At 44.2% G+C, this 21,803-nt stretch overlaps 1 protein-coding gene across 1 annotated transcript; it reads left to right on the plus strand.

Annotated features, from left to right (window-relative positions):
• Window positions 1-971: 971 nt before the first annotated feature.
• HAS2 (hyaluronan synthase 2) lies at window positions 972-21,047 on the plus strand. The gene is made up of 4 exons (XM_009471076.2): window positions 972-1,503; window positions 10,971-11,597; window positions 16,169-16,270; window positions 18,407-21,047. Exons 2-4 carry the CDS (start codon window positions 10,971-10,973, stop codon window positions 19,334-19,336), a joined length of 1,659 nt encoding a protein of 552 aa, XP_009469351.1. The 5' UTR covers window positions 972-1,503; the 3' UTR covers window positions 19,337-21,047.
• Window positions 21,048-21,803: the final 756 nt, after the last annotated feature.

Below are 21,803 nucleotides of genomic sequence, written 5' to 3' on the forward strand. Positions count from 1 at the left end.
CCGGAGGGTCCCCGCCGGGGCAGCAGCACCCAGCCCGGCCCGGCCCCGCGCCGCTCCGGCAGCGCATCCCAGCTCTGGGTGTCACCAGGCTCCGCGTTGCTCCTCTCACTTCAACAGTGCCACCTAGTGCCTTTTTAAAATCATTTCAAGTGGAAACGGGGGCTCCAAAGTGGGGAAATCCGCCTTTGAGGCAGAGAGGAGTTACAAAGGGAAGGAGCCCGTCCGTGCGAGCGAAAGCTGCTGGCAGGCGGCAGACGGTGGGGTGTGCTGTTAACTGCTGATGCCCCTGGCTAACTGTAAACCATCGACACAGCACAGAGTGAACATTTCTCGTTAAAAAAAAAAACAAAAAAACTGGGGGAAAAAAAAATCACCACAATTTTCCAGTTCTTAAATTGTCTAACGTGTTTCCTGGCTTGTTTTAACGCAAGTGGCATAGGTATTAGTGCCAGTGGGAGCTTCCTAGGGTACTTACTACAGCAAATGTTTCCGAGAGTGAATGGGTAAAGCAGGATTGGAAACTGCAAAGTTCATCCATTCATAGAGGCAATTCCCTTATTAATAAAAACCAGCAGCAGCAAAAACTGTCCCAACTGAATAGCGGCTGTGGGAGGGACAAGTCCCACACCCCAAGCTTAGAGATGCAGGGAGCGGGGAAAGTGGGGGTTTCCCCCAACTGCGGGGCATGAAGAGGAAATCGGGTGGTGGCAACAGATGCGTATTGCATTTCTCTGCAAAAAATTGCAGCTTAGCTAATTGAATTTCTGCCGCTGAACTGGTCCTTGGCTGAGATCATTTCAATGGGCAGGGTTGGTTTCTTTTTTTTTCCTCCCTACAGGAGTTCCCTCCCCTCCTTCTTCCCATCCTCCGCCTATTAAAACAACTCAAGTCTCACTTGTTAAAAGACCCCATAACGTGGAGGAGGCAGAAAAGCAGCAGCAGCAGCAGGAAAGAAAAAGACTTCTGGAAAATATTACCCGTTTGCTGCTGCTGCTGCTGAGAAACCTCGTTGAAACAGTTACTCGGTCAGCAAGGCATCACCAAAGAGACTTTATCTGATGCTGTACATCTTTCAAACTTTCAGACGCTGCCTTCCAACTTCTCCAGGCTCCTGGCAAGCCGGGTTTGAAATAAGATCTTCAGCTTCGACCACGAGAAACTAACTCCTAATTTATTACTTCTAACTTTTTGTAATTATTATTATTTGAAAAAAAAAAAAAAAATCCCACAGCTTTGAGCTAGAAACTGAAGCAGAGAAAGACAAATACCTGGTAATTGTGAAAACACGTGGGAGAAAATGAGTAGGACTGAATAGCCTCAAACGATTTTTTTTTATTTTAATTTTTAATTATTTTTTATTTCTGAGCGTCTCAATAAGTCCCTGAAAAGTGCGATCTGATCTTTTACCTCAAACTTGGAAACTGTTCAGCGGGAGCAACGGTACGTGAGACCACACAGCTGGCTGGAGCCCCTCTATGACCAAAGGACTGAAGGACAAACAAGGTAGGTGATTTATGATTATGCTTCTGTCACCTCAAGAGCAGAAGACCCTCTCCTCCCATCCCCGCTATTCAAGGGGGGAAAGCTGAAACAGATCCCCAAAATACGAGTGGGGCTGGGGGAGGATCTTACCGGCCCTACGCTACACCTATTTCAGCAATGAATAGGACCGTAGTGAGGATGAATGAGGTTTTCAGCTTCAAACCCTCCTCCGTGTAATCCGTTTAAGATATTGCTAAGCTTTAAGGTTTGCAAAAAAAAAGAAAAGAAAAAAACCAACAACTCCTCCCCCCCAAAAAAACCCCAAAAACCAAAAAGCCCAGCCAAACCTAAAATGAAAATAAAACGGAGACCCGCTCACCGCCCAGGCTGGCTTCTCCCCGGCCGTCCCCTGCCTCTGCATCCAGGGCCGGGAGGGGGGGCGTGACAGGAGCGGAGGGAGGGATGGGACTGCAGGCAGGACGGCGAGGAGGCTGCCGGCGGGAGGAGGCCGAGGTCCCGCCCGGGAGGGGAGAAACGAAGGCGGCCGAGCCGCCCGGGCGCCGCGCTGAGCGGGGAGGGCGGTTTCCCGCGGGAGGGGTGCGGCGGGGCGGGAGCCGCAGGCTGCCCGCGAACTTCCAGCGCCGCACGCCCGAGCCCGGCCCCGCCCCGTCGGGCAGCCCGCCGCGCCCGCCGGCGAGACCCGGGCTGGCGGCCGCCGCCCGGCGGCGGCTGCGGGGGGGTGCGCGGCTGAAGGAGGGTCACACCGGCGGGCCGCAGCCGCGGGGGGCGAAGGCAGCTCCAGCGCGGCCTCGGACGCCCCCTGCCCGGCCGGCGTGGGGCGGGGACGGCCCCGCTCGGCCCCGCTGCCCGCGGGGGTCCCGGCTGCCCCCGCCGGCCCGGGCACGGCCGGAGCCCGGCCCCCTCGTGACGTGGCAGCGCGGGGGATCCCCCCCGGCGCCCCGCCCACCCGCGGTGACGCAGCCAGCACAGCCCCCATTGGCTGCGGCGCCGAGCCGGGGTTCCCCCGCAGGAGCGGCCCCGCGGCGGCGGGCGGAGCCGGCCCGGGTCAGGGCGCCGCCTCCTCGGGGCTCGCCCCTCGGGGGTCTGCGGGTCCTCGCGGGCCCCTTCCCGGCGGGAAACCCCGCCGTGGCCCTCCGCAGGGCTCTGTCCCCCACGGCCCTTCCCTGCACCTGCTCGAGTGTCCGTTGGTGCCTCTGGCCGAGACCCAGCTCCTAAGAGTCTTGATACCCTTGTCTTGCCGGACTCCATAGCAGTGCTGGCAAAGAGGGATGGAAGGGACCTTAAGAGAGAATTTACCCCATTTCCCTACCCCGAGAGAAGATCCCAATGTACTACAACGCTCCTGGTGGGCGTTGTCTCACCCCTTCTTCAGGGTCTGCGGTGACCCCACACCTCCCAAGGCATAGCTGCTCCTCCACGTTAGCACTCTGCTTCATAGTCTCATTTTTCCATAGGCACACATGCGCTTTTTCTGCAGCACACATTGCATGTAATGTGGGTGCCTTGGGGCTTGCATGAGATAAAGGATAGGTCATTTCATTTGGGGGTGATGGCGGTGAAACGTGCTCTCTTTCCCTGAAAAACTGCTCAAAATCCAGTCCCCACCAAGGTTAGAGAAGTTTTGTCACTGGTGTCAATAAAGCCAGGATTTTATTTCATGCTAGTAAAAGTTTCTTATCCTACATGCAAATGCAGAAAAACCTGGGAAAAGGTTTATCCAGTGGGAAGAGCAGCTCTACTGGACTCAGTGGAGTTTCCCATGTTAGTTCACTCTCAACAAACTCAGCTATTCATATTTATGGTGTGGAAGCAAATTTGCTTCATTTTGTTACTATTCAAGATTAGTGTATCATGTAGCAAATTACTCCTCCATCGAGTGTAGTGGGACTTGACTAAGTCAAACAAGACATGACCTGTGATAATAAGCTGTGAACACCAAATAAATATTTATTTGCTGGAGTAAGGCATGGAGTAATCAGTTTTGTGCCAAAAGCATCCATGGACTTCATAACCAGCAACCAGAAAACATTTCTAAACTAGATTTTTGTTTAACTGCAATCCAAAATATCTGAGTACAAATATGATTTACTTCTTGATTTATTTGTTAGAGCATTTGATTGTGGGGGAAGTTGGCCTTCTCTTGGTTAATTTAACACCTAGTGTATCACTGTCTCCATTAGGGACAAATCCAAGCAGCAGCTGTAGAATTCATTCCACATTGGTTACTCAAACCTGTAAGAGACTAAATTTAGGCAGTTTAGTGGGAAACATGCATTGAGCAGACAGGAGGTTCTTGATTTGCTGATCAAAGCCTGTGCATGCAGATACAGTTTGCCATCATTACTAATCCTGTTCTTTATTTTAAACCTAACCCCAGAGTTAATTTTAGTCTTATGTGAACCCTTTCCAGAAGATCAATGGCATGACAAAATCTGGAAGTGATAAATAACCAAAAGCACCAGATATGGTAACTCTGCTGTAGTAAAGATGTACAGATGTAACATAGCTTTTCAGTTTCCTCTCTGCAGGCTGTAAAATAGAAGAGGGAATCTGGACAGCTATTTTATGCTTGTAATTAATGTGTACCTGGAATGATTTGTACTTCAAAGACAAATGATTTATTTTGCTGCCAAAATAAGGCTAAGAACAAATCTAAATATTGTCTGAAAAATTGTAACGCTCAGGTACAGTTTGTGTATACGCACAGAGTGGATGTGTATAAGGGCACATACACTATGTGTCAGCCTGTGTGCATGCACACACACACACACGCACACAAACACACTTGTGTCGTTGAAGCAGCTGATCTGTTGAAGCCAATGCTATTATTCCCACAAGTAGGGAGGTTTTTTTAAAGCTTATAAAAGATAACATTCTTTCTTTAGTTGTGTGCAAAGCAGCCCTTGGTAGCTGGACGCACATATACCCGTGTATGTCAGTTTTTATGTTGCCAGCCTCACTGATCTCGGGCATCTTGCTGAGTAAGAGTTGCATGTTTATTACAAACAAACCCCTATTGACTCTACCTTCAGGTGAATATAGGTAAGGAAAATAGGAAGTGGTGTGTTGGTTTTTGTTGGTTTTTTTGAGGAAAAGCAGTTATACGGAACTGGAGAACCAGTGGGTCCCATACCACACCAGAAAGAGTAACATTACAAATATCAGTAACCTAAGACTTATGAAGGGGTTTTTGTGTCACCTCTTGTGTGATCATGACTCCCATTTTACAGTTGAAGAAGCTGAGACCGAGGGAGGTGAATTCACTTACCTAAGGTCACCCAGCAGGTGAATGGCAACACTAGGAACAAAATCCAAATTGTCTGGGTCCTGGCCCACTCTTAGATTCCCTAATGTAAGAAATGCAGTGGTTAAGCAATGACCCATCTGACAACCTTCATAAGGGAGATTAATATTTACAATAAACTTGTCAAATGTATGCATACATTTTTATCATGAGTATCCCAGAAATAGCAGCTTCACGGAGAAAGAAATTTTTTTTATGCCTGCATTACAGAACTGCAAGATAAATTATCCACTGATTTCCCTCTTCAGCAAAATACTTAAGTGCACACTTATCTTTAATGACATACTTACATGCTTTGCTGAATTCAGAGCCTCAGCACTGAGGTTCAGAGGTCCATGACTAGTAGACATTCAAGAATTCAGCTTCTATACAAGCATGTAAAAATGAGACATTTTCAAAGGTTTTCAGTGCTCAGCACTTCTGGATGCACCAAAGATTTGCAGATAAGTCTGATGCGCAATGTGGGGTTGGTTCCTATTAGCATTGTAGTTTGAATCAGGAGGGTGCTATTGAAGCCAATGCTACAATTGCCCTCCCTTCAACAAAATTGCTTTGGCTTGTATTGCAAAGCGATTGCTGGGCACATAAACTGGATTCCTCTTGAATTAAACTAATTGCAAGATGTACCGCTGGAGTACACTTTTCAGACACTAATGGGTTTTCAATCCAGAGTAAAATATGAAAATGTACGGAGGGTGGAAGTTAGGCCCTCAGCACCACGTGTTCCTTTTTACAGATCTGTTCCTGTAGTATTGGACTATTTGCTGATGTAGCCAAAGCCCTAGATGTCTAGAGAGAGACACAGCTCTTTTGAACCTTTAGAGGTGAAGGTGACAAAATAAGCACAGTTGTGACTGAATCTTTACTGTTGTCTCCTGGACAAATATTGACTTTTGCAGTGTAAGGTTTTTAAAAATGTGTTCAGATCTTTGGAAATAATAAGCGCTAATTCTTTCAAACCACCTTCCAAATAGTTGTGGTTTATGTGTGAACTTCGTGTGTCTATCCCTCTTGCTTTTTAATTGTCTGGGGAAAAGCTGGCCAGAAGTACTACAGGGCAATATGTTTGAGTGTTGTACATGAGAGCTGACTTCTGAAACAGATGATGTAGTGAGCTGCACCCCATGCGTTGCAAGCAAACCTAACTTCAGTTTGACCTCCCATCAGTCACTGGTTCCACATCCCATATTAGCAGACGCAGGGGACAACTTGATTGCTTCCTTAGTTCTCAGGGCAGCTACACAATAACTGGTGCAGAATAAGTGAACAGACTGCAGATAATATTGATATGTTCAGACACCAATACACATAGGTTTCCTGAATATGTATTTGCCCCTATTCTGTTTATTACTTTCTTGATGTGTTAGTAACAAATTAAGCTTTTTTTTTTTTTTTCTCTTTGCCTCCTGACTTTGCAAAGGGATGAACTATCTTCAGGTTCTGTTAGTCTCAGTGATGCATGAAAAATGATTAATAACTATATGGATGGACTGTGGTATATGATTTTGGAGGGGGGAAAAAGTGGTGCTTTACCATGGAAGTCAGCAGTGTTCTTTGCTGAGTAAAGATCCAGTAAAGACCAGTCCAAATCAGGACATAAGAACCTGCTGAATTTCAGTCAAGTGTCCAGATCTTATTAAAGTTAGATATATGTACCGTAACTACAGTTAAATGCTAGCCTAAATATTTTTCAGAATAGAGAGAACTCAAGCGTATTTTGCTATGTTCTTCTAATTTGAGACCTAAGGCATTACTCAGTCTGAGAAAGGAGTGTGATCTCTAGTGTTAGAGTTAATACCCCAGTCATTATATGTACAGTGTAGGTATCAGTCAACTCTTTGTTAACCTGAAATTTTTTATGAAAATAATGTTAGAAGACTACAACTTTTAGTTATGCCAGTTGTTAATAGTAATGTAGAGTAAGTTCTCCTTCATCACAGGTGTGACCAAAAAAAATACTCTTTGTGTGGCTTTATCAGGATGCCAAAAGAGACACAATGCCAAACAGTTCACTAGGTAGACTCTGATGTCAAGTATATGCGAGGGTTCATTTCTTGGCCACACTTTTCCATAGGAGCCTCCAAAGAGAGGCACACATTGCCTCCTCCTGTACAGTTGCTACAAGGCACATATATACTTCGGACTGCTTGTGAATCAAAATATGTCACTGAATCAGCAACAGCTTACATAGCATTAGGATTTACCACATGGCTTTCATATTTCATTTCTACTAGGTGGGCTGATTAATACTGACCAGCTCCATCCACGGAAACAAACAGCTGCAAGATCATGACAACAAATTGCTCAGCAGTAGACTTTGAAGCCTCTCTACATACACTCATCTTGTGCATACAAACATTGACCCTGTTTTCTGGAGGCTGTGTCACGCTGGTACTGGGTTCAGCACTGTGGGGTTAGGTGAAGGTGCCCATGAAGGATTTAGGTGCCCAAACTGCAAAGTAGCATTAGCAGTACTGTCTCAGGCTTCCTGTGCAGTGCATGGGGGACATAGGCACCTCCTACATATATATATATACAGGTGTTGGCAGCTACTTACTTAAAACTTGAATCTTCAATGTTATTGCCTCCTGGAAATATCCTTTAGGGCTGATGCAAACCAATGGACCCTCCGACTTCTTTCAGTGCTAAATAGCTTTCACTCTTAAAAAAATAATGATAAAGAAAAAACTTTGCAGTTACTATCTTCCTCCTCCTGCTTTACCGAACTTGTTAAAAACCTGCCCAGAAAGTGCAAGGTCCAGGTTTGGCTCCAGAGGCAGTGAGGTAACCCGCCAACTTGCCTTCTTACCAGGTGAGGAGCCGTGTCCCTCTCCTCATTCCAACAGCTGTTCCCATGTAGCAGCAGTTCCATGTGTATACAGAAGTGACCTGCAATTATCTTTGTTTATCCAGCAATATGGACTGGCTGCAGGTCTTCCATGTGTTGGGTACCTCATTCCTAGCCTAGGCGGTGCTTTTTTTCTTTTTTTTAAGTGCTGCGGTGCCTGTTTCCCAGGACAAACCTACTGGGTTAAATCCCTCAAGGAACTGAAGATCCGTTAAGCTGAGGCATAAACAAAACACTAAGATGCGCTGATCATGCAAGGTGTGTACGGTAGCCCCTGCCAGTTAGTCAGCAGTTGAGTAGGTCTGTAGTGATGACAACTTTGAATACAAGCAATTACATATTTCTGAAAGAATATTGCTAGCACTTAGAAAGAGTGATTATCAATGAAATGACTGAAAAATAATTGTGGTTTTGAAAGTTAACATGGATGCTTGTCCTTCACCAAGCATTTGACACTTACATCTTGACTCAGCATGGCATTATTCTAGGCTTGCACTGTTAAAACACAGTACCGTACAATGGTTTTCTGATAATGCTTGATTCTAGCTTCGCGTGACAAGTTCAGGAAACTTCAGGGGTGGATTTCAACTGGTGTCTTACTACGGGTGTCCCTTTACATTTCACTGTGTTAGGCCAGGCTAGATATTCATAACAGCGCTGTCTGACCTTAAAATCTCTGATGCAGCTATTCCCTACCCTCAGTGCTCTTATTTGACTCAGCAGTTCATGTTTTGGTCCCAGACTTGTACAAGTATAATTTCCTTTTAACTTCTTGGCTCAATTATTGGAGAAGGGTGGAGAGTTTTTGGCTTCTTTGCCATTGTTTGGGCACATTTGAGTTGATAAAGATCAGTTCTGCTGGGCAAGTTATCAATAGCTCACGTGCTAAAGCTTGAGAATATTGAGCACTTTTTCCAGACTTTCACTGAGATTCAGTCAGTTAAAAGACTATACATAAAAACCTCAATTGCACATACAAAGGGGAAAGTTTCTTTGATGAAAGCCAGGAATTTAGATCAAAACACAGTTTATTTTCCCAAGGTTGACAGTGAAAGAATAGAAAAAAAATGCTGTTTTATTAAGACCAGAAATCCATTTCTTGATCTTAAAAGACCGTTTTTTTGCAAGGGAGGGAAGCTGTGCTGTAATGACAAGATCAGAGAATTCTTTTCTTTTTTTTTTTCCTTTTGTGTGGAAACTCTTCATAGGAGAGAAAGAGCAATAGGAAATTAATATAAAAGAAGCCTAGTAGAGTATATAGTCACTCAATGTAAATGCACCAGATCTTAATCTAAATCCTGTGAGCTCTACCCATACAAGTGGTCCATCGATTTCAGTCATATAATTCTTAATGTAAGCAGACTTTAGCCCCTACTTACTAATAGGAATTTTCTATTTCTGGCGAGAGAAGAGAAGTAGTGGACCCCAAATGGGAAAGCAGAATACAACTACACCGTTAATGGAACATTTACCTTGATGTTCGTAACCTTCTGCGTGCTTGAGGGATTAATAAACACACAGGCTGTTTGACTTCAAGGTGATCTAGAGGGGATCCATTACTTAATCTGTTTTCTAAAGCGAGTCTATTTTGGGCACTGAGTTTTAATTCACCTATAGTGGTGGCAAGCGTAAGCTGTCTTTTATTAGGCTTCTCTATGACCCCCATTGTGAAAGACTTTCAGACAGGCCAGAGCAAGGACAGTCCCTTTTGCTGGTGGGTGATTACAGCACCTGTTGGAGCCCAGCCGTAAGTATTCAAGGAAGTCCTAGAGAGAGGGTCCGATTTCTTTGACAGTGTCTCCAAATATACTGTTAAGAGGCTTCCTCCTGTCTTGAAATTTAAGACCCTAAATAGCCAGTGGAAAAAAGCATAGTCCTTGTAACTTCAGACTTTATGCTCGCCTGGTTTATTTTTATTTTGTAAGTGATTCTGTGTTGACTTCTTTTTTTCCAAGCCTGTAACTTTTCAGACAGAAATATAATTGATGACAGCTATGCTGGTGCAGCTTGGTAGTATTTTTTCAAGAAAGAGTTAAAGACATATATGATGTAAGGAAGTGCTGTTCCAACTTCAGCTTTGGCCAACAGATGGTGAAACAAACATGATCAGCAGACAAGCAAGATGGTAGCAGCAGAGAAAATATGAATAGTAGTAAGAAAACACAAATATGAAGTCCATTACTCTAAAGAGGTCCTAATTCAACAAAATATTCAAGCATGAGTTTCAGATTCATTGACTTGCAATGCACTTGCTGGGTTAGCCTTAAGCAAACATTATCTGTTTTACTACCTTAATGTCAAACACGTCAATTGACATAAAACATTGTCATTAATGTTCCTATAATTCTGAGAAAGCTGTTGCATAAAATGGTTAATGTGACTGTCAACAAAAAGCAGTTAGGTAGCAATATATTCTGCCTGTCTGCTTGCCTGCATCATTTGTCTCAAGAATACCAGAGCACTCTCCATGCCAGCCAGCTCTTCCATAACCCAGAGCTTATGTTAGAAGATTTCGCAGCCACGTAACCTAAATATGCAGAAGTTTTCAGAATCAGCTGATGTTCTAATGAATTTCTGAGCCCAGGGTGGAGTCTTGGCTCTGTTAAATTAATGCGTACTTTTGCCGCAGATTTAATCTCTGTCAAGCTTTAGCTCTATACACACATGCTCACACGTGCCTATATCTATGTACACAAATGTATGAATAATACATTTTTGCCATGGTATTGAGAAGACCTTTTAAAGCAGATGTCTGATTATATAAATATAAATTATAAATATAGTCAGACATCTGTTTAAAAAATTATAAATACATTCAGACATCTGTTTTAAGAATGTCTTTCCAATATTTTTGCAAACATAACTAAGCGACAGAAGCGATTCAGGGCGGGATGCAGTCATGACATGGATGGGGGATTAGGAGGGGCTACCCAGACATTCAGCTGTTCTGCTTGCCTGTGACCATATGAAGCGAGTGGTGGCCCCAAAGCCCCTTTTCCAATCCCCCCAGGGTAATATGACAGAGCAAGCCTAGGCTGCCAAAATAAGATGCTGACATAGACAGCATCTTCTGTGAGGACATTACAAATAGTAGAAAACATCCCTAGTACATTAAGTGTATTTAAATCTTACTTTACACGGAGCAAGTACTGCAAAGAGATGTTGAGCAAGGTGATGCAGTAAGTCTGTGACACAGCCAGAAGCACAGACTGTTTCTGTTGATGCTGATCGCTATGTTGTAGCCACACGCACCCCTTACGAGTCCTTGTATCAGCAAGGGGTGGCTCTCCTAACGGTTTCCGTGCTTCTTTGCAGATGTATTGTGAGAGGTTTATATGTATCCTGAGAATACTTGGAACCACGCTCTTCGGGGTGTCCCTTCTGCTGGGAATCACCGCTGCTTACATTGTGGGCTACCAGTTCATCCAAACAGACAACTACTACTTCTCCTTTGGACTCTATGGTGCTATCCTGGCATCACATCTCATCATCCAAAGCCTGTTTGCCTTCCTAGAGCACAGGAAAATGAAGCGGTCACTAGAGACTCCAATCAAGCTGAACAAAACAGTTGCCCTTTGTATTGCTGCCTATCAAGAGGATCCTGACTACTTAAGAAAATGTTTACTTTCTGTTAAAAGATTGACCTACCCTGGAATTAAAGTTGTTATGGTCATTGATGGGAACTCGGAAGATGACGTTTACATGATGGACATTTTTACTGAAATCATGGGTAGGGACAAATCTGCCACTTATATCTGGAGTAATAATTTCCATGACAAAGGTCCGGGTGAGACGGAGGAGTCTCACAAAGAGAGCATGCAACACGTATCTCAGCTGGTCCTGTCCAACAAAAGTGTTTGCATCATGCAGAAATGGGGTGGAAAAAGAGAAGTAATGTACACAGCATTCAAAGCACTGGGGAGAAGCGTGGATTATGTACAGGTAGGTATTAGAGCACCAGGTCAGTGCCAATTCAAACACACTTTGAAAGAAAGCAGCTTTTGTATATTTTGTGCAGCATGTTAGAGGCCATCCTAGTCCCTGATGAACACAGTGCTCCTTTCAGTCTGTTTGGAAACAGCTTGACCGTTAAAAGCATATTTTGCTGCCTTTTAAAATGGTCAACCTATCCGTGAATATGTTAAATCTGTGCACCAGCTACTGAAGAAATCAGAAATTCTTCTTCAGACTTCAGTACTGCCCCCTCATCCAAATGGTTTTGCTTCACACAAAGCTAGTGGCCTCCTGAATACCCCTTCTCTGCTCCTGTAGGTCAAGATCTCAGCAAGGTTTTATTTTGTGAGGTTGTTAGTGGCCTCATATGCAAGCAGACAGACAGGTATTTGGTGGCACTAGGGAATACCTCAGAGCAATGGTGGAGTCTGTAAAAAAGATTGGGATATTTTAAAGGCTTCAAAGGCTGTGCATAGTATTCAATAAAAGGGTCAATGTGCAGCCTTGAAAGAAAGATTTCTTCAGCTAAAGCCTGAAGGAGCTTTTGCTTCATCACTTACAGCTGCATTACCTCACTCACCGCGACTTGGCCTTTAAAGCCCTTATGACACTATTCACTTAAAAATTAATTAGGCTGGGTCCTCCCTCCTTGTTTCCAAAGCAGCGGAGACACATTTCTTTCCAGCTGCCTTGGATCCTGTGAAAGATTTTCTATGTTTTTGCCTTACACATGGAAGCACTCCTCACTCCTGCAAACAGCCCTGCTGACTGCAGGAAGGGGAAGAGGTTGTGTGTGGAGGAAGGCGGGTGGGATCAGGGTCTCTGGCTGCACAGTGAGGACCCTTCCTTATCAATCAAGGCCAGCAAGGCTTATTTGACTAATCCCACTGAATATGAGATGATCTTCCTAATTAACCATGCTCAGCCCTCCCCACCTTCCCCCAACCTCAGAGCATCCAGCGGTCTCCTCCAGTGCAGCAGCAGCTCCCCACAAGATGCTGTCTGCTGGCTCAGGGCAGCTGCATGGCTGAGCCATATGTGTTTCTGGGGTCCATGCCCAGCCTTGTGTGTGTGTGCGTGTATGCTCTGCACAGCCCAGTGTCCATGGACACAGTGTCCAAGGGATGCAGAGAGGCTGCCAGTAGCTACGCTGAGAGCAGCGAGTCCTCCAGACACAGGAGGGGCAGAAACTGAAGCGTGATGAGAACCACTCTGTTATAGGAGCTGGAAGAGTAAGGCAAAGATTTTAAACCCATCCCCTACCACTTCCAAAATTGAAACTGATTTATTCTCTGAAAACAATGGGCTTAAGCTCTCCATTGTCTGCACTTTGGTTTTGTGCTGTGAGGGACTATGATGGGATAAAAATGCTGGTTTTCTTTATTAGCATGGCTTTATAATCAGTTCACATGGAAGTATCAGATTGCAGAGAGAGAAGGCAGAGAGGAAACAGATTCATTGCAACTTTCCTTCCTCAGTCAAGCTCTTGCATTTGTTCAGGGAACCTGGAAAAAGTGTTTCTCTTTCAACAGCCATAGCATAAACTGAGAAAATGGAAGACATATTTCTGCTCTTTCAGTCAGCTAACACTCCTGACCTGGCTCAGAAGTCCTGATGAATGTGTCAGGGACTGTAATGCTGCTGTAAGCAGCCACCAAAGGCTTCAGTAATGATTGATGCCATAGTCACATTTACAGTCACATCTATATTAGAAATGCAGCACCCTGGTGGCCCTGGCTACTACACAGTCATGATGCAATGCAGCTAAAATGTGGCTCTGCTTTATGAATGAATGAAGGTTGAGATATTTCAAATGGTTCTTTGGGGGTACCCACAGTAAATTACTTTAAACAGGCTCAGCATTTTAAGGGCTAAGCAATCTGCATCAATGATCAAGCACTTTAAAAAGTGGACCAGTCAGCGCCATTGCCCACCCCTGAAACTGTGGGCCTCGTGGTTCTTAAAACACACCTTGGGGTTATGGACAGACAATCATAAGCAGTCAGACCAATGCAGATAACTAGCTGTTGCTCATTAGTGGCGTCTCATTAAATATGTGACACTGCTGTAAAGGCTTATTTCCATCCTGAAGGAAGTTAGGAGGGTGCAAGCAATCAGGTAGAGGAGTTAAACTGGCAGATATCATCAGTGCAGAGCTGATCAGGGCAGCCAGGGTGCAGTTCATCTTGGCTTGATGGAGGCACGCATGTGGACAGCTCAGCACAGCCTGAACTTCTCAGAGCAGCTTGGATGAAATGCCACTGGTTATAACAAGTATCTGAACAGCTCGCCTCAGGTTGAATGTCCCTTTCATGCAACTCTATGACCCAAGGCAGTAATTTCTAGGTCACTCAGCCCTTATGTAGAAAGATGGCAAATTGGCTCTTGGGCTGTGCTGGGCCACCCCTGGTTGGGCAGACCTTGGTGTATTTTATCTGGGTTCCTAAGTGTCTGCCTTTCTCTGGGCATGTCCTCTTTTCACCTGCAAAAACCTCATCTAGGTGGAAAACGTTGGCTTGTCAGGTTTGCCTCAGAAACCCAGACATGTCCGCTGTGCTGGCATGCCCAGGACACATGCTGGTAATTTGTAAATAAATCCAGTGTTTTCAGGATTCCTCATCTCATATTAGTGATGTTGCTCATGGGCAGGTCTTTCTGCTATAGATAAATGCATCTGATGGGGTGGGGGCTGCTCAGCTGCATCAAGTGGCAGGCACTGGAGGGAAAGCAGAGGGGCTGAGGAGGTGGCTGATCCCAGCCCACCCCTCATGGTCACAAGAAATGGGATGAGTATCACCGCCTGAGCCCTGGGTACTCAGCAAACCAGAGATTCCCTGTGCAAAACACTCATCAACAGGTCTGTTCAGGAAGTCCCAGATAGGCATCCTTTCCCCTCTTCAGCAGAATTGTTTTGCTCCCTTTCTATCACCGAGTGCTGTCACTGATGACAGCTTTCCACCAAAGCTGGAGGCACACCTTGGCCAGGTTAAAAAGGCGTTCCTCAGGATGAGTCCTTTGAGGAGAGGAGCTGGATGCATCAAGTTAACAGGAGCTGGAGATGCTTGTGGCTTTTCTCCTGATGGAAATATGACAGCTTTCATCAGCTTTCTCCTCTCAGCCCCCTCTGAGTTAACATGGAGAGGAGCATGTTGGCAGACACTCAGCTGCATCCTGAGCTATGCAGCTCCACTATACCGGGTGATGTCCCTGCTCAAGTCTGGTCCATAACGGAGCCCCAAAACGCTCCCCTCCACCTTCACAGACCAGACATTAAGGTTTCCACTCCCCTGGAGTGAGTGGACTTAGGCTGAATTGAAAGGTTGGATGAAAGGACACCAAAATTAGGATACCCGATGTGAAGCCTCACCAGAATCTGACTTAATACGTTATTCATGCGGAGCTACTGACTTTTGCCCCTGCCATCCCCATCTGAAATCACAGGAATGCAATGTGGGGATAAACTGGAAGCAGTATGAGAATTTGTAGGGCAGGATCCAGCCGGCCAGAGGGGTTGGGAGAGCCTCCTCTGCTCCAGTTGCTGGGTGTCCGTGAAATGAGTTTACACATGATGGGGGCACCACTTTCAGCAGCAGCTGTGACAAGGGGACACCCGCTTGTTTTAAACAGGCTGCAGCCCATGTCATTTGCGTCTGAGCAAAGGAAAGCAATGCCAGCTGCCTTGCAGACTGGCCAGCCTGTCTGAGCCCTCCTCCTGCTCTCCGGAGGAAAGCCAATTTCTAATGTACACAGTGTTTAGCTGACTAGGAGTGTTTGTGTGGCTGAAACGCCTTGTGCGTGTCGTCTATTTCTGCCCTGGTCTTATGGAGTACTGCACTTTGGGACTTGCTCCTTATGGCCTTAGATATTTTTTATAAGAATGCCAGAGAAAAATAGCAAATAATTTCTATATATCAAATGTCAAATCCCTGCACTACTAATAACACACCATGCATCTAAAATTAAAAATGAGTTTGTTCTGGAATCCAAAATACATATCTTACATGAATTGCTAAAGCCTTCTGTGAGTGAAAGAACTATTAGGTTTCTTCCCAGACTCCTAGCTGACTTTTTCTTTCTCTTTTTTATAACAAGTGTCTGGAATTTAACTCCTTGCTCCTTCCCTCATATGGCAGTGGGAAACATTTGACCAGGGTGGTACAACCATGCAGCCGATGCAGGGAAACCCTATGTCAGGGCTCAGCAGGAATCTGCCACACACCCACAAACATTGTCTTGCTCTGCAGTGCCCCATCTCTGAGAGCGTATCTCTTATTCGAAGAAGCCAGCCCAGTGTGCCAGTAAAACAAATAGAGCTGATACAGAAGAGAGGATTGTTTGCATGTACAGCCCTAACAAGCACTCTGTTTTGTTCAGCGCCACTCCTTGCTGCCTGATACAAATGGCCTTTAGCAGAAGTATCAGTGCAGACTCCAAAGTGAGATTTAATAGCATTCAGGAGAATATGCATTTAGAGTCACTACAATCATGTGCATTATTTTTATTTTCTTCTCTAGTGTACTTCTTAACCCATTTTTGTTCTTCTTTTGTCTTACTTGTAGGTCTGTGATTCAGATACAATGCTTGATCCAGCCTCATCAGTGGAGATGGTAAAGGTTTTAGAAGAAGATCCAATGGTTGGAGGAGTTGGAGGTGATGTGCAGGTGAGTATGACAATTTTCAGATTAACAGAGGGGTTTCAGCAACTATTTGCACTGCAACATATTTCCCTGCCTGGAATAGCATTGAATATATTGTGATATCATTATAGAGGCTCTTATGATGCATTAACACTTCTGTCTGTTGAATGGAAACTCTTATTCTTGGATGTGAGCACTGTATGATTTTAAGACCCATAGAAAGCAAGTGAATATCATTCTCCCCCATATACATGAAAAGTGGGGCACTGGAATTGTCAGGACTGTTGTCACATCTTTGAGTCTCTGGGTATAACTGCCTGCTCAGGGTACCAAAGAAAAGCTATAGGGAAGCAGGGAACTGAGAACAGGTCTCCCAAAGCCAAGTCCAGCACCCCAAGCACTTCAGTTATGTTACCACTGGCAGCCAAGATTGTTAGGAATAAAAGCCTTTTTGAAATGCAGTGCACTATGCACTCTGTGTATTGTTGGGTTTCTTCTGCATCTCTGTCAGGCAGAACAATGGAAAGCCCCCAAGTCAGCCCAGCTCCACTTCTGTTAGGATTTCCAGCATTGCCGAGTTTGGCTGACAACTGCAGCAAAAGGCTTTTAATTCCTTTTGACACAATTGCTTCTGCTGCAATTTATAAAGAAAAATGCATATGAATATTTCAATTGGCCTTAGGACCGGTCCCCTGTACTCAGTTAGTCTTTTATGTGAGACGAAGGAGAAAGGGCCATCTATATGGGCAAGCACTTACTAATGAACGCGCCAGTAGTCAGAAGTATTTCAGGCATGTGGCTCTTAACTCCAGAAATTAAGATTCCCACAGAAGCCTGAATATCTTTGCGGCTCTGGACTGACCACGAACCAGGCATCACACTCACCCTACACATGTGAGATGCCAGGCACATGTGAGTACAACTACAGGAGACAGTACGGGTTCAGCTATGACAGGGAAGGTTCATAAGCATCTGCAGAGAGAGGTGGGAAGGACGTGTACTCTGGAAGGAAAGGTGGCAGAATGAAGGCTCTGGGCTTTTTTTATTTCCCAATTCACTTTCCAGCATACACCAAGTACATTTGAGCCAGGCTTGAGCCCGTCCCTGAGCCCTGCTGCTTCTAAAATATTCTGAAATTAAATTGAAACAGAGACAAGATTGGCCCTTGGCCTTCAAACCTGACAGAAATTAGGGCCATCAGAGCAAAAGGCTGTTTTTTTCTAGTTGCAGGAAAATGCTTTCTAATTATAGAAGGCCACAGATTCCCCTGAAATCCCTTCACTCAGAAGATACTGGTGCAGAGCTGGCACAGCCACCCTGCTACACACTTCCTTGCCACATTCCCCAGCACAAGGTGTGTGCTGAGAACCTGGATGTGAAGACATGGACTTGGGCATCTGCACACACTCGTAGCTTCATTGAGTGTTCAGATTCCTAGACTATGTCTATGATGTATTTTAAGTGTAGGCCTGAGCTTCAGGTGAGCTTTGGGGCATACAGAAGAGAAAGACTGAGACCTTTATGTGGGCCAAAGCAAGACTCTAGTAGAGTACCACAGTATGTCTTGGGGCAACATAATAGGGTTATGCTGCAGAGACGAATCAGAACAGGTTTTTCCTCAGAGGGCCTGATGTCAGTTATGGGGACATAGTCCAGGGTCAAACCTCTAGGGCCAGCCTTATGATACCAAAAATGTAGGTCAAAGACCATGTGCTCAGCCTTTCTCATGCTCTGGCATAGCTCTACGAGGGCTGGAAGAAGTCCTGTGAGTCCCAAAGATGTGGGCAGGGGGCAGAGAAGCAGTCTGGGACTCCACCATCTCCTCTTGGGAAAGGCTGACTCCAGCAGGTCCTTAACTGGGGGGGAAGTGATAGGAAGAATGAGCCAGAAAAGAAGTTTCTTGGTGGACAATAGGAAAGGTTGTGAGGAAAAAGAGAACATTTTGGTGGAGCAGACTTGAAGGCTTCACCTTGCCCGTCCTGTCAATGTCCTGGACTGTACAGGTAACTCCTGGATTCGCCATGAGTTGGACACAGGAGTGAGGTTCCCCCTGTATTTCAGTTAATGGTGCTCTAGTCTCTGCAAACTCCTTATTGATCCAATGTATATATTTTCTGTCTCAGGAGCTCATCTAAAATGAAAACTTTTTTTATTTTGCAGATTTTAAACAAATATGATTCCTGGATCTCCTTTCTGAGCAGTGTGAGATACTGGATGGCATTTAACATAGAAAGAGCCTGTCAGTCCTATTTCGGCTGTGTACAGTGCATCAGCGGACCTCTGGGAATGTACAGAAACTCTTTACTCCATGAATTTGTGGAAGATTGGTACAATCAAGAATTTATGGGCTCTCAGTGCAGCTTCGGAGATGACAGGCATCTAACTAACAGAGTGTTAAGTCTGGGCTATGCAACAAAATACACAGCTAGATCCAAGTGCCTTACCGAAACACCGATAGAGTATCTCAGGTGGCTGAATCAGCAGACCCGCTGGAGTAAATCGTACTTTAGAGAGTGGCTTTATAATGCGATGTGGTTCCACAAGCACCATTTGTGGATGACCTATGAAGCTGTAATCACTGGATTCTTTCCTTTCTTCCTTATCGCCACAGTCATTCAGCTCTTCTACAGGGGAAAAATCTGGAACATCCTCCTCTTCTTGTTGACAGTTCAGTTAGTGGGCCTGGTAAAGTCTTCCTTTGCCAGCTTCCTTAGGGGAAACATTGTCATGGTTTTCATGTCACTCTACTCAGTGTTGTACATGTCAAGTTTACTGCCAGCAAAGATGTTTGCAATTGCCACGATAAACAAAGCAGGGTGGGGCACGTCAGGAAGAAAAACCATCGTAGTTAATTTTATAGGACTCATTCCAGTCTCCATTTGGTTTACAATCCTCCTAGGTGGCGTAATTTTCACTATCTACAAGGAATCAAAAAAGCCATTTTCTGAGTCAAAACAGACAGTTCTCATCATTGGCACAATACTCTATGCATGTTACTGGGTTATGCTTTTGACTTTGTACTTTGTTCTTATCGCCAAATGTGGCAGGCGGAAGAAAGAGCAACACTATGACATGGTGCTAGATGTATGATGATTCCGTGGGAAGTTACCCAGAGAGTAGTAAAGCAACCCAACGACCTTGTAATATCTGTGGCATCAGATGAATGTTGCCAAGGGAAATGGATCACTGCTGCTGGGAATAGGACATTTATATTCCTCCGGGTTCATTTTCATCCTGCCAAAGTAAGAAAAAAAAACAATAAAAAATATTTTTTTTTTTATTTCCAAGGGGGGGAAAACACAAACCACACAGTTTCGACCTGTTCGCAAGAAAATGGGAGAACTTATATGTTTATGCACTTTTTTATTGTGCATATGCCTGACAGTGTTACGTTCTATATACCTCACTGGTCATGCTTATGTGTGTGGACAGGAAGGAAAGGAGTCTGGAGAATCGAGAAAAGGATCTTGCAACCCCTTGCAACCTAATTTATGAACTTCTCTTTTTTATAGTTCTGTTTATAGGAAGGGTCTTTTGTGTTAGGCTGCCAAATGTAATGCCAAAGGTAAATTTTAAGAGGCCATTGGCTAAGTTGTATTTTTATATTACTGTATTATTTGTGTGTGTGTGTATTTTTAAGCCAACTTTTTTCTAAATCACGTATTTTATATTTTACTATCTGCCAAAAATGCTGCCTCCCCAACATTTTGTTCTTTAGCCTTTTTAAATACATTTGGGAAAAAAACCCATACTTCCTCCCCCAAAACTTGTGCTGAGTTGATTTTGTTCACAACAGAATGAATAAAAAGTCTCTCTGCATGTTTGCAACTGATGAATGGTTATTTCTGTGAAAAAGCATTTAAATGTGCTCTTTGAAGACATGTATTAGGAAAGGCCCAACATTGTCAGTTTTTGAATACAAGCATATTTGTGCATAAAAAAGGCCAAAGGGGTAGATATGTGCAATTTGGGGTTTTGTTTTGGATAACATTGTAAAAGGGAAATTTGCTTCTCTGCTGAGTGCGTAATATCCCTGGCATGCGCAATAGCCATAAGGCAAGGCAGGCCTCCAAGCCGCTGGAGAAGACATTGCTATAGGAAAGCTCCCACTGATTTTACATGGGACCTGAGGAGTCAAAAGCTTCTGATCTGGAGAAATATTGGACACTCAAAACTACTATTGACTTCACTGATGGTTGTAGTTGTTCATAATCTGCTAGTACCAAGCAGATAGTTCAGATTTTTGAGTTTAAAAAAATACATGGAAGGAAAACGTATCAACACTTTCAAAATGTGGGTGTCTTACTATAAAACTTCTGCAGTGCCCTTCATACAGTTTACAGAAAATACAAACATCAGCTTCTCTGACATCCAGTGTAATATAGACCCCAGTACTGAGCCCAATAAATTGTGTTTGACTAAAGCATATCTACCAGAAAAGAAGCCAATTTTTTATCAGAAAACATCAAGCCTTAGCAAATCTGTCACTTCCTTGGTGCCTAATAATAAGTCCCGGACATTTATTTTGGACCATGGTTTTAAGAAATAATATTCAGGACTAAATTTTGCAATCCTTCACCAGCCAAAGGAACGTGGCATTGAGCCCTAATATACTTTATAAAGAGCAACAGAAAGCCAGCTGCATACAGATACATGCCCTTTTAGATTCTGGTATTAAAAGCACTGTGGTAAAGCAAAAATCAGCATATGATGCTTAAAGAACTTAGAAGCATTTTCAGCTTCTCTTTTTTATGCAGACATGAATAGATTCTGCTGTAGAATGAACTGCACACACACTACCTTATTTGTCTGATTATCTTGAGGTACATGATTGCTTGAAAATCATACTAATATGTTAATGATTGGAGAGTTGATTTATGTTGATTACAAAATAGAACAGTATTAAAAAAAAGCAAAAGAAACAGTAAAAAAAAACTTGACTATGCCTTTTAACTATTTATGATGTAAGTTAAAGCTTGGGTTAACATTCAAATGTCAAATAAATCCTCTCATTCTATAAAAAGATTGAATTAATTGCCTGTATTTATTCTAGCAATTATTCAATGTGCTTCCAATATAGGTTGTATAGTATAATTGTTACTTTCATAAATAAAATATTTTTGATAAGATTATGACTAATTCATGGTATTTCTGATCAGCACTTCTGCTTTGAAGCCATAAATCTGCACGGTTTGAAGGATGTTGTTAGACCATCACCAGCCTGATTTCCAAGTAGGAATTTGCCATCGCATAGCAGAGCACCTGGAGGAGGCAGGGGCTGGTTCCTGCTCTGAGAGGCAGCACAGGAATCAGGAACCACAGGTGCCCTGGGCGCTGGTACCTGGTGCCCTGATGGCACAGTATATGGGTAGTGCTCAGAGTCTCTGCCTGCCTCTGCCAGCAGCTGCTAGATGAATTCAGTCAAAACATTTCCTTCCCTTTTTCCTCAGCTTCCTGATTTGTAGAACAGGAGTAGCAATCCAGCCTCCTTTTGGGAAGTGCTTTGAAGTTTATCGCCAAAATACTTTACACGAGAGCTGATATTTTCCAGTCCTCC

This window comes from Nipponia nippon, unplaced genomic scaffold (assembly GCF_047370975.1).
Source record: "Nipponia nippon isolate SJK-2023a ecotype South Korea unplaced genomic scaffold, ASM4737097v1 scaffold_1, whole genome shotgun sequence".
NCBI classification, from domain to species: domain Eukaryota; kingdom Metazoa; phylum Chordata; class Aves; order Pelecaniformes; family Threskiornithidae; genus Nipponia; species Nipponia nippon.